The 12,951-nt window shown below is 39.9% G+C and overlaps 3 protein-coding genes and 1 pseudogene across 4 annotated transcripts; all 4 read left to right on the top strand.

Annotated features, from left to right (window-relative positions):
* The first annotated feature begins 137 nt into the window (after nt 1-137).
* LOC143850091 (putative GEM-like protein 8) lies at nt 138-1,831 on the top strand. Its single transcript, XM_077359402.1, has 3 exons — nt 138-144; nt 299-573; nt 1,670-1,831. Exons 1-3 carry the CDS (start codon nt 138-140, stop codon nt 1,829-1,831), a joined length of 444 nt encoding a protein of 147 aa, XP_077215517.1.
* A 2,585-nt stretch (nt 1,832-4,416) lies between these two features.
* LOC143851501 (kunitz trypsin inhibitor 5 pseudogene) lies at nt 4,417-5,433 on the top strand (annotated as a pseudogene).
* Nucleotides 5,434-7,647: 2,214 nt separating this feature from the next.
* LOC143850090 (RING-H2 finger protein ATL2-like) lies at nt 7,648-8,124 on the top strand. The gene has a single exon (XM_077359401.1). It carries the CDS (start codon nt 7,648-7,650, stop codon nt 8,122-8,124), a length of 477 nt encoding a protein of 158 aa, XP_077215516.1.
* Nucleotides 8,125-9,759: 1,635 nt separating this feature from the next.
* On the top strand, nt 9,760-12,221 carry LOC143851239 (uncharacterized). Of its 2 annotated transcripts, none has more exons than XM_077360588.1 (2): nt 9,760-9,915; nt 10,253-12,221. In XM_077360588.1, the coding sequence occupies exon 2, from the start codon at nt 10,457-10,459 to the stop codon at nt 11,957-11,959; it is 1,503 nt and encodes a 500-aa protein (XP_077216703.1). In that variant the 5' UTR covers nt 9,760-9,915; nt 10,253-10,456; the 3' UTR covers nt 11,960-12,221. The 2 variants fall into 2 exon arrangements, with proteins under 2 accessions (XP_077216703.1, XP_077216704.1); XM_077360589.1 differs by having other exon boundaries at nt 9,769-9,915; nt 10,269-12,221.
* Nucleotides 12,222-12,951: the final 730 nt, after the last annotated feature.

Here is a 12,951-nt window from a genome sequence, read left to right as displayed (position 1 = left end):
TTGTGGCCCGTCAAATGGATCAACCTATGGTGTAACCCTTAACAATGCTTTCTTAAAAAGACTGAACTATAGGGGCTAACACCATATTAAATCTCCGTATAATCATGATTGCTGATTTGTAGCAAGACTTTTTCGACATGCGTTGTACCCTAAAATAAAAGCATCATGGAGAGAGAGAGAGAGAGAGAGAGAGAGAGAGTGTGTTTTGATAACTAAGTTCCTGAGCTGATATATGGACTAATATAAGAAATGTACTGGTGGAGAGATCTGATTTTCTTTTGACAGCTGAAAATTTCAGTGAGCCTGGGGCCTAACTTCTCTGAAACTGTGAAGGGTAAATTGAGTCTGTGGGCTAGGATTCTACAAGGTGGTGGTGTTGAGAAGGTGTTCAAACAGATTTTCATTGTTGGGGAAACAGAGAAGCTGCTGAAATCCTGCCAATGCTATTTGTCAACCACAGCTGGTCCTATTTCAGGGATGTTGTTTATCTCTAATGAGAAGATTGCATTTAGCAGTGACGGATCTCTTGCATTTTGTTCTGCTAATGGAGGATTGGTTAGAATTCCCAACAAGGTAATTTCAAGTGAAAAGAACTTTCATGGATCCAGTTTTAGTTTTCACTGATTTACAATTAAAAGATAACTAAACTCATCTTTCAGAATTCATAGTTGGTCACTTGCTTTGAAAACCATAACTAAATGCAACCACTCAAAGAAGTACTGATAATAAAACACAGTATTACATGAATCAATTTTAGAATGTATTTTGAAATTTTTGGTGGAAATGGAAACCACTAGGCTCTGTTCACTTGCTTTCCCGGGAAAGGAAAAGAAAAGGTTTCCCGGGAATCTGACGTGGCATTAGGAAAAGAAATCCAGGGAAACTGTGTAGGAAAAGGTTTCCGACGCCTGTTCACGTGCGCAAGAATTGTGCAAGAAAAGGTTTCCCGAGAAACTGCTTGCCCACCTTTTTTCACTAGTTTTCCCGGAAAAGCACATCCGACCAAAATAGTGGGATTTGGTTTCCCACACTTGTGAGAAAAGAGACATTTCCATATCATTGTTGGCAGTTTCCATGTCATTATTTGACATCTTCCACCTAGGCTTGTTATTTTCTCAAGAAAGCAAGTGAACACCTGAATTCTGTCTTGTCAAGGAAAAAAGAGGTTGTTTTCCAGGGATTTGCTTTCCCGGGAACACAAGTGAACAGAGCCTAAAAGAAAACATCTTGTGGGAAATCAAGCATTTATAGAAATTCATACTGAAGGTCTAGAATTTTGAATATTTTCTTAAAGGTGGTGTTTTTCTACATCAGAAAGAGTAATCTTTTCCTGATTGCTTATAACAATCTATGTTTTGACCAAATTACCCTGTGGGTCAGGAAGTTGCAATGTTCTTAAGTATTTTGTATTGAATTTTCAATGAAACTGCAAAGTACAAGATCATTAATATAAAGGCTATAGCTGATTTTTAGAAATGTCCACAAAATTTTCAAATGGGGAATTCAATCTAAGAATGTAACACACACACGGAGAGAGAGAGAGAGAGAGAGAGAGAGAGAGAGAGAGAGAGAGAGAGAGAGAGAGAGAGAGAGAGAGAGAGAGAGAGAGAGAGAGAGAGAGAGGGAATCTATTCTTAGACATTTTCTTGAATCTTATGATTGTTTGCAGGTCCTGATTCCCATATGGAAGTTAAACAGAATCAACCCAAGTGTGAATGTGAACAAGCCAACCCAAAAATACATACAGCTAGTTACTGTGGATAATTTTGAGTTCTGGTTCCTGGCTTATACAAAGATTTCTATTTCCATGAAAAATGTTTTAAGAACCTAGTCTAACATGTTCCAACATTCCTGAGTAAGCAGTCCGGGACACCATTAGAGCCAATCTCCGCCATACATCTCTAGCAGTGTCTGTTTCTGGCCACTCATCCTATCGATCCCAACAATGGTTCACTATTCTCGCTTCTTTCACATTAACATATTTATAAACAAAAACTAGCCTACTAATTACAGCAATGGTTTAAAATTTCGACCAAAATCCGAAATTCGACGGACCGAAATCGAAATCAATTATACCCGAAACAATACATTATTTTAACCGAAATTCCAGTAATTTTGCCTGAAATTTCGGATTTCGCCCGAAATGGAAAAAATTTAACCCAAAAATCTGATTTTTTTATTTATAATAATAAACATCTCCCAAATAAATTGTAATGACTCCATTTGTTTTGTTTGACCTAGGGAAACTCATACCCTTCTTTCATCAGAATTACAAGTTCAACAATGAGGGTTTCTGGGTGGCCGTTGCTGTTTGGAGGCTTATGGAAGGTGATTACCGCCGAGAGAGAGAGAGAGAGAGAGAGAGCGAGCTGAGCAGAGCTGAGCTGAGGGAAAAACAGAAATCAGACCCAACACGTCACGCATAAAGAAACACGTGGCACGATAAGGGTTACAGGTGGCGGGATCTTTGCTATAACTTCAGGAAGGCAAAATGGAAAAATGCCCCGTGAAATTAGACACAATTGAGAGATTTTGTGATACAACAAAGGTTTTAAATTTCGGGTTCGGAGGTAATTTCAGTCCTATCTGAAACCGAAATTTGGTAACGGGAGCTCGAAATGTCGTTTTTTGGGCAGAAATTTCGGGCAAAATTAATTTCGGCTGGAATTATGTAAAGGAATAAAAAAATAATATTTATCTTAAATTTCGCCGAAATTTGGTAAATTTCGGCAATTTTGGTTTTGGTCCTTACCAAAATCCGAAATTTTGGTCCGGATTTTGGCCGAAATTTAAAACCTTTAGATACAACTCATACAAGGGCATGGGATTTTTGTAAAAGATGAGAGAAGGATGACACGTAGAGAGAGGGAGAACAACACAGTTTTAGTCGTCCAGGCTTTTAACAGTAAGGATCGTCTGATATTTCGGCTGAAATTACTGAAATTCGGCTGATTTTGATAATTTTGGCCGGAATTTGGTAATAAATAATATACTTTTTTAAGGGCTCACTGTTCGTGAGCTCGAGCTCATATAAGCTTATATGAGCTCTAGTTCCCAAACACATGGGTCGCACATTTTTTGTGGTGATCCGAACAATTCATTTGTAAGGCCCTATCATAGATAACGTGTGTACCAAAAATCAGGTCCATTAAAGTCGAGGGCAAAAAATAGGCAGATTTGACAACAAATAGTGTCTATACTTTTTTCCCTCCACTTTTGGATGGGTTGGATGATCTTATGGACCTGATTTTTTGTGCACACCATATCTATGTAAAGGCCTTTTAAATGAATGCTCTAAATCACCCTAAAAAACGTGGGACCCATGTGTTTGTGGAACTTGAGCTCATATAAGCTATATGAGCTCAAGCTCACAAACAGTTTTCTCATTTTTTAACGGTGTACCGGATTTTGGCCGAAATTTCAGTTTCGATGAGGGCAGGTACCAAATCCGAAATTTAAAACCATGATTACAGCTACCAATAGAAATAGAAATCAAACCTTACTCAACTTTAGAAATAAAAATCTACCTCCAGTAGATAATTCCTTTCTAAAAAAGGCAAATTCTAGCTACCAAAAAACGAAATCAATAAGAAAATGAAACTAGGAAACTCTAAAAGTATGTCCTACATCAAATAGCTAGCATGGCTGATGCACGTCAAGATGAAACTATTTGTGTGATCGAGGATGTTTCTCTCTGTAGCAGAAAATGTCCTCGGATGGTTGATATTGTGGAAGGATGGCAGTGATAAATCGACTCCCCAGAATGATAAATCGACTCCCCATGTATCTATCTCTCTCCTCTTTCTCTCTCTAACCCAAAGGAGAGAGAAAGAGACATGGGGAGTCGATTTATCACTCCCCTATATTAATAAACTCTTTGTTGTATTGGTGACCCATGACCCAAAAATCCTGCCCTTCCAATGATTCTGATCTTCTGGTTTTTGCCCTTTAAATGGATTTTAGAACATATATAAAAAGGCCACAAAGGTCCGCATCTATCGGAAAAGTCTCCACAAACACTAGGATTCTGAGATTCTGACGGAGAGATTAATGGATCATGAGCTCAGGACCCTTTAATAGTGGGGCCCAACAGATGAATGGTTGGATCATCAAATAAGTGGGCCCCAAATTTCGTCTCATTATCCAAAGAAAGGCCTCGGTGCAGATATTCAACTATGTATGTGGTACACACCCATGGCCTCAATACTAGAAATTATTTTTTCTTAAATCTGGGAACCGAAAATGAATGGTTTGGAACATACGTTAACGAAAAGCAGCAGTCAGTAAATCCGGCAAACTTTGACAAGATGTAGAAGAGAAAAGAACGAAGACTTATCGAAGGCAGCTGATATCGTACTGTTCAATAAGATGTTGCATATTCCATGATGCTACTCTTCTATATAAGTATCAACCTTAACCCAATTGAATCCATATCTTCCCATCTCTCTTCACTAACGTTCAAGTTATCAACCATGAAGTTAGGCCTACTTCTCTCAGCCCTCTTACTTTCAGCCCTCGCCGTAAGTATCTCTCCGGCAACCGCCGACGATGTACTTGATGTCGATGGTCACGTACTCCAATCCGGTGTAGAATACTACATCCTTCCTGTCGTTCGTGGAAACGGCGGGGGTCTGGCTCTCGCTGGCAAAAATGGAACATGTCCATTCAATGTTGCCCAAGAAAATGCCGAAGCGTCACAAGGTCTCCCATTGAAATTCCTGCCGGCCGACCAATCCTCGACCATACAATTGACAGAGGATGTAAATATCGAGTTCTCAGCGGCTACAATCTGCGTACAATCTACGGTTTGGAGGCTGGCAAACCCGATGGTCACGTACTCCAATCCGGTGTAGAATACTACATCCTTCCTGTCGTTCGTGGAAACGGCGGGGGTCTGGCTCTCGCTGCCAAAAATGGAACATGTCCATTCAATGTTGCCCAAGAAAATGCCGAAGCGTCACAAGGTCTTCCATTGAAATTCCTGCCGGCCGACCAATCCTCGACCATACAATTGACAGAGGATGTAAATATCGAGTTCTCAGCGGCTACAATCTGCGTACAATCTACGGTTTGGAGGCTGGCAAACCCCGATGATGCAACCGGACGGATTTATGTGACGACGGGTGGGGTGACTGGAAATCCGGGCAGGGAGACGGTCAGTAACTGGTTTAATATTGAGAAAAATGGAGATGAATACAAGCTTGTTTTCTGCCCCAATGTTTGTTCTTCATGCAGGGTTCTCTGTGGGGACTTGGGTATTTTTTATGAGGATGAGAGCAGATGGTTGGGCTTCCAGGGTGAATCATTTCCTGTTATGTTCAAGAAGGTGTAAACACGCATATGTAATCTAAATCGATAGTAAAAAATAAATGAAGAGTAATTGAGATTACACTTCAAGTTATTATGTTATTGCTTATGTAATCTAAATGGAAAATAAAAAATAAATAAGAGTCATTGAGATTGCACTTTATGTTATTATGTTATTAGTTGTTGAATGTATTTTAATAAAGTGTAAATGAAGATTGAGTATCAGTAAATGGTTTATCAAGGCCGTTAATCATGTGGGTGAGGTGGTGGTTTCATTGTCTTCAGCCTTGAAAAGGATTCCTTGAATCCAGAAGCGCAAACAGCTAAAATCTCCCCGCGGGGGGGGGGGGGGGGGGGGAGGGATATCACTTCCCTTGAAAATTCCATACTACCGTTTCGAGGAAAAACTCCAATATGACACATGAATGAGTCGAGCTCCTTAAACCGCGTGAAAACGCCAAGCCTCTCTTTATAGACTCTTCCAAAAATTCTCTCTCTCTCTCTCTCTCTCTCTCTCTCTCTCTCTCTCTCTCTCTCTCATGTTATTACATTGTATAGATAACAAAAACCCAAAGAAAAGAAACAATAAATGGTAACTTAAGACCTAAACAATAAATCTAAATCATCTATCTAAAGCAACACAAATAAACATTAGACATTACAAAAAAAAAACCCTAAATTAGAAATTCCGTTGTAGGCACATACCATATAAATAAATCGTCATTGTCAAATCACATCCAAATCGCATGATTTTAGCCTCAATAGATTGGTAATTGAAAAGCCTTTCTATTGATACCAAAATCAATTCAAATGAATAAGATTCGATACTTAAAAAATAAGTTACAAATACAACTCCAGTCAACTCAACTAAGCCTTTGTCCCAAACTAGTTGGGGTCCGCCAATGAATCCTTTAGAAAATTTTCATGAAGAAGGTGAAAGAATCTACCCGGCTAATATAAAAAATAAGTTACAAAGATGACAAAAATAGAAGTTAAAATTTGAAAATAATGAATTATTTCACGCCCCACGTTCTTGGTATAGCTTCACCAGCATCTGCATCAGCTAGTGAGTAGAAAAATCGAATCCATAAACACAGTGTTGATTTCTGTAACCCTACTAGACCATGGATTTTTTTCCCATAATTATTTCCCGTAGACACATGTAAATCGCCATCCTTTCCACCCTCATGATAATGCAGCAAAGATTCGTGATGAATCTCTCTCTCTCTCTCTCTCTCTCTCTCTCTCTCTCTCTCTCTCTCGCATAGAGACTTGTCGACCATCTTAGGGTAGCCGTAGGTGATGAAAATAGCATAGTACGATCGTATCTCTAAGGAGTGCCTTCTCTCTGCTGCCCACACATGCGAATCAAATTACTTAATTTTTCATGAGAAGAGAACTTCATCTTTCCTATAACCATCAATGATTAAAAAAAATCTCAAACTCCTAAATAGTCATTAGCTCATGGAGAATATGCACAATATTGTGATTTTATGATAGGCCGTTCGGATACATGGGTTTTATAATCTAGGATAGTAAAATCCTGGATTTTACAAGTTAAAACCTAGATTTTATAAGCTAAAACCTGGATTTTATAGTCCTAATTAAAATTGTACAATTCATGTTTTAGCGGGCTGAACATAGCTTGTAATTAAAATCATTTTGGGTATGCTTGTAAGCTATGTTCAGCCCGCTAATGTATTTCCAAGTAACTACAGTTTCTAAATCAGCCCTACAAAAAAATCCATGTAATATTTTGATTAGATTCGTGTACATCCTAACAATTACAACTCCTAAATGCATTTTCATTTTATTTATACCCGCAATGGTACACTTCTCTTCATTTGGCACACACTGATTAGTGAAGTTTTTTCCTTTATTAGAGAGAGAGAGAGAGAGAGAGAGAGAGTCACATACGTACATGTATGTGTGCATCAATACTGCTGATTTTTTGCCTATATAATCAAGATTGCTGATATTTAGCAGAATTTTTCAACATGAATTGTATACTAAAACCCGTACGGGTGTGGATCTTTGGCTTAAAGTCATGGATATATTTTGATTTGTAGAAATTCGTAGCCTTTGACAGCTAGTTAAAGTATATAGAACAAGTTGATTCCGTGCTTATTATCAAAACCTGTTTGTGCCTATATCATTTGCATATATATTAATATATTATACATATTTATACATCATGCACATAGTAGTGCCATTTAGAGTCTTTGAGATCAACGCCATTGTATATGTTTAAGGATAGCTCTTGGCTGTAGCCATGCAAGTTTCCCAATGGACAAAGAAGCCCCAAGACTTGGTTTCTCCTTCTTCTTGCTCCTCCTAATCATGACGATAACAGTAGTTGTTGTGTCGGCGATCTACGACTGCATCGGCATAGCCCTCCGGTGGTGCAGTGGGCGCCGCCGAAGGCCTCACCTCCCAACTGAGCATCCACAAAGCCTCTCACGCCACCAACACTTATCCATCGATGAAGAAACAACAACCGACTTAGAGAATTCCACAGTACAATTGGCCCCAAGGTACAGATACGCAGAGGAGGAGGGCTTACGCGAGATCACATGCTCAGTGTGCCTTTGCGAGTTAAAGGAGGGAGAAGAGGTGCGCCAATTACCTAAGTGCAACCACTTGTTTCATGTTCCTTGTATTGATATGTGGCTTTACTCTCACTCTAGTTGCCCCCTTTGTAGAACTGAAATGATGCCTCTATCTTGCCTTCGGGATGCGCCGCCCTCCCCACCACCGACGCCTAGACAATTTCCAGATCTTGAACTGGGCAGTCGTGATACTATACGAGTGGCGTAAATTGTATGAAATTTTAATATTTAATACATAGTTTTTATCCTTTTTTGTCTTTTTTTTTTTTTTGTACATTAGTGTCACACACTCCTTGATTTGAAATGAAATTGAAGCAAAATCACTTACCAAAAAATTACAAATCTGTTTGATTGTCTCCGCTCAATCTCGCATTTTTCACTATCGTTTCCACTGAGGGGAGGCAACCAAACAGAGCTAAACTAATAATGGGGCATTTTGATCCGAGGGAAATGACATCAATGACATCTGCACAACCATGTTTTAACAATTGCACGAAGCTAGCTTGTCTTTTCTTTTTAAATTGGCTTGTGAAGGCCTTTTGGGAACACTAATAACCTAAGACGGCTTTTTAAATAATAAAAGACAAGATGTTATCATCCAATTATCAAAACATGGTTCTGCTGATATCATTTCCCTTGATCAGAACATCTAATCATAGATGGAATGGTAGTTATTTGATGGAATTACCATCCAACATTGATCACCCATGGGCCCGCCAATCTACAATGTATGGCAGATCGTCACGCTACCAAAGACTACAATAATACTCACGAGCCCCACCCCAATTCGTTGATCCTAACTACCATGATGGACTTGAAAATGAATGGACAATAGTTATTTGCGGGCCATGATCAATGGGTTTTCTAGTTTCGTAATCAATGCCCTCTAATTTCCATTAGCTTACACTTATTTTTAAATTTAAAATCGATCATGCAAGCCCAAGCGTTCGGTCTAAAGTGCGGTCCGGTGCAATCGGGTGATGTGTGTGTGGCGTGTCTGATGCATGTGAGTCCTAGGGTGCCCAATTCAAGGGGTTCAACGACTGAAACACGATTACATCCCAGGAATTGGATTTCAAGCGATTGAGAAAAAGAGGGGAACGACAATGCTTCATTGGGCTCATCTGCCTTTGCATAGATGGCAAGGTCCTTTTAAGTACAGACGCGACTCTAAATGTCGATGTGTCGTGCAGAATGTGAATAACTCGGGACTAGTCGATGCGCGCGGAACACAAATGACAGAACAAATATAGCTTTGGCAGCTTCCCTATATATGATCCCACTAGTTAGGGATGCAACTCGGTCAGGTTGGGTCGGGATTTACTCAACCCAAACCTGACCCAACTCGGGCTCCAACCCAATGAGGTTCAACGTGAACCGGCCTGGAATAACCTTTTTTTTACATTTCGAACCCGACCCCACCCAAGTTCAACCCGACCCAACCTGACCTTTTAAGCTTACTAAAAGTAAAAATGATAAAAATGTCGGGTTTCACTCGGGTCACTTTGCCCAAGCCTTCGACCCCGACCCGAACCCGACTCAACTTTTTTTTTCATGTTGAACCCGGCCCAAGTTGCACACCTAGGCACTAGTATTTGCGTATCTTTGGTAAGGAGATAGAAAAATACGGCTTTCACAGCTACCGTATATATGATAAGATGCACCAACTAAAGGAAGATAAGGAACGCGTCTTCTCTATCTGACGGCACTTTTGACCCACGTGAGATAAATCAAGCCCTAGTAGTCTGGTACCAACCTCACCGTTACCGTCAACTAAAGGCAACGCTCTTTTTCACACGACTGTTCTAACTGGTGTAGGCCGTGGCCGTGAGATTGCCGTCTAATGAAACGGTTTTCTCAAACAGAATCCGTTATCGTTTATCTCTCTACCTCTCTTCTCTCTCTCTCTCTCACTCTCTGTTTTTATCTTCTGACGGAAAAAAATGGAGAAGACGCGCGTTACCTCTAACGCACTCTTTAAGGCCCCAGATTTCAGAAGGTAACGTAAAAGAAAAAAAAAAGAAGCGAAATAAATATCTGATTCATTTTATCTGGATTTCTAGTATTAGGGTTTTGGTAATTTTTGTAGATCTGTTCTCTAGATGGGATTTTGTGGAGAAGTTTGGAAAGGAAATTTTTTTCTAAAATGTCCTACTTTTATGGTTTCTGAAATTAATTGGTGGGTTTGTATTGAAATTGGATTTTGGTGATGGGTTTTGAGTATTATTGCTCTATATACTTTGATTGATGTTTTCTAGGGTTTCTAAAATTTTGGTCAAAGGGTTTGTTTCGATGTTGGGATTTTGATGATGTGGTTTGGGTATTGATTTTTCTAGGGTTTCTCTTTGCTAGGGATTCTGAAATTCGTCTGAGGGTTAATGTTATGATTTTGATGGTCTTTGGGGGTGGATTTGGAGTGGTATTGCTAGATTGATTGATAATTCTAGGGTTTCTGAGGTGCGTTTTCTTGAATGGAGCTATGACTCTGTTTTTGAGATGCTTTTGTTGATTGATAAGATCAAGGGGTATACAAGAGAAAGATGGGAGAAGATCTCCTCACAACCCTTTCCATGGAAAATCATCACCCCTCAACACTCTTGTCAATGGACTCGAGTGCGGCCGCAGCCCATGATGACTGCGACCTAGAGATGAATAGGCAGATTGTCCTCTCTCGCCCACCTGACATAAACCTCCCCTTGTCGTCCGATCGAAGCCCTCAATGGAGTATTGACTCCTGTGATATCCTAGATGTTGGCCTTGGGTCTCAAATCTACGAGACCGAGACCCTCCTCAATCTCCCCAAGGTCGGACGAAAGTGTGCCAAGCGTGGAGATAGCATTTGGGGCGCTTGGTTTTTCTTCAATTTCTACTTCAAGCCCGTATTAGCCGAGAAATCAAAGGGTAAGATTGCGCGGGATGCCAATGGAATGTCTGGGTTCGATAAGTCAGACCTTCGTCTCGATGTTTTCCTTGTCCAACATGATATGGAGAATATGTATATGTGGGTTTTCAAGGAAAGGCCAGAGAATGCTTTGGGCAAGATGCAGCTGAGGAGTTACATGAACGGTCATTCTCGTTTGGGAGAGCCACAATTCCCGTTCAGTGTTGATAAAGGTTTTGTTCGATCACATAGAATGCAGCGTAAACAGTATAGAGGTCTTTCCAATCCGCAGTGCTTGCATGGGATTGAGGTTGTAAGGTCACCCAATCTCTCTATGATCACCGAGAATGAACACAAGAGATGGATGGAGCTGACAGGACGAGATTTGAACTTCTCAATCCCGCTTGAAGCCAGTGATTTCGGGTTGTGGAGAAATCTTCCCAACACAGAGTTTGAGCTTGAGAGGCCTCCTCCCCCTTTGAAAAGTTCTTTGCATCCATATGCAAGGAGATTGCTCAATGGGCCCAGTTTGAATTTGTCAACAAATTCGTCGAACCACATTAATGGGGATGGGGTGGACCTTTCACCTATTTGTAACAAGCGGCGGAAGGATTTGTTCCCGCACGGGAACGATGATGAGTGTTTCTTGCCAATTAATTCATTTTCGGATCATGTTCAAGATATGGATATCCACCCCATTGAGCCTACATGGTTGAACGATTTTTCGGGTGTGATGAGACACACATATGGGCCAGTTACTGCTGCAAAGACTATATATGAGGATGAAGAAGGGTACTTGATAATGGTTAGCTTGCCTTTCTCTGACCTACAGAGAGTGAAAGTTTCTTGGAGGAACACTCTTACTCATGGTATTGTGAAAATACTTTGTGTTAGTACAGCTTGCATGCCCTTCATAAAGAGGCATGATAGGACATTCAAGCTCACGGATCCATCTCCTGAGCACTGTCCTCCTGGGGAGTTCGTGAGAGAAATACCTCTTGCGACCAGAATCCCGGAGGATGCTAAGCTTGAAGCATACTATGATGAGACCGGTACTGTGCTAGAGATTATGGTTCCAAAGCTCCGTGTTGGACCTGAAGAACATGAAGTTCGTGTGTGCCTTCGCCCTCACCTTGGCACTAATGAACTTATGCTGACTTGAAAGTGTGAGTACTGAAAAATGTATTGGTGCCGCTATGGTCTATGTTACATTGTTTACTTTCCAACTTCCATAAAATTAAATCCATGAAAAGTGCATCTTTACCATACACATCTACCATTTGGAACTCGGTTTCACTGAATGCTTTGATTTTATTTTTTATTTTTTAGTGCATCTGGATTGGCTTTTGCTGTAATTGCTATAGAACCATGCACTTGAAGATATGCGAAAATAGTTAGAATTTTATAATACATTTCATTTTCTATTTCATTTTTCCCGTCTGTTAACTCTAAGCATAGGAACATTCTGCCCAGTTTCGCTGTCCTTGAATGTATTGAGGTCATAAGGATGTTTCATCCCAAGAAATATTATTCCAAAATGCCAAATATAATAACACAACATTGTGAAGGCACTCATTATTGATGTGTACTATGGAGATGTGATATGTACTGGTGAGATTCAATGAAGTCATTATCTCTTTCTGTGGAATATAATAAATCGCGAACTTGACCACTATTGCAGTGGGTCGAGTAATTTTGTTCTTATATATTCCATTGGTAATAACTGTTGACATGATTGTGGTGAAGCTTGTTGGTACGGATGGGACTAAAAGATTTTCCCAGATTCTTCAACAGTGTTTGTTTTTGCACTTCTTAGGCATAACTATTATAAAAAATAGTTCAGATTGTTGAAAGCATATACTCCCCATAAAATCAGGTTCCTTCAAAACAGGTAGAGTACCCGACCCAAATAGGATACATGAAGGATAACGGTGTGAGATAGGTGTTGTATTCCTATGATCCATATCCTCATGTTTTACTTTTTCTTTTGCCCATAGGTGTTTGATTTTCACACACACACACACACAGATCATTCAAAAAAATACAAGAAAGACGCCCCTTTTAGAATATTCATTTTATATTCCTCGTCATAAAGGAAATGAGAATCTTAGAATCCCAAGCTTTAATTTCTTCTTTATTCCTTTATACTCCTCA

This window comes from Tasmannia lanceolata, unplaced genomic scaffold, assembly GCF_043159265.1.
Source record: "Tasmannia lanceolata isolate RefF3 unplaced genomic scaffold, GAP_Taslan_0.1 ptg000018l, whole genome shotgun sequence".
NCBI lineage: Eukaryota > Viridiplantae > Streptophyta > Magnoliopsida > Canellales > Winteraceae > Tasmannia > Tasmannia lanceolata.
The sequence above is the reverse complement of the archived record's forward strand: the minus strand, read 5'-3'. Positions and strand labels throughout refer to the sequence as shown.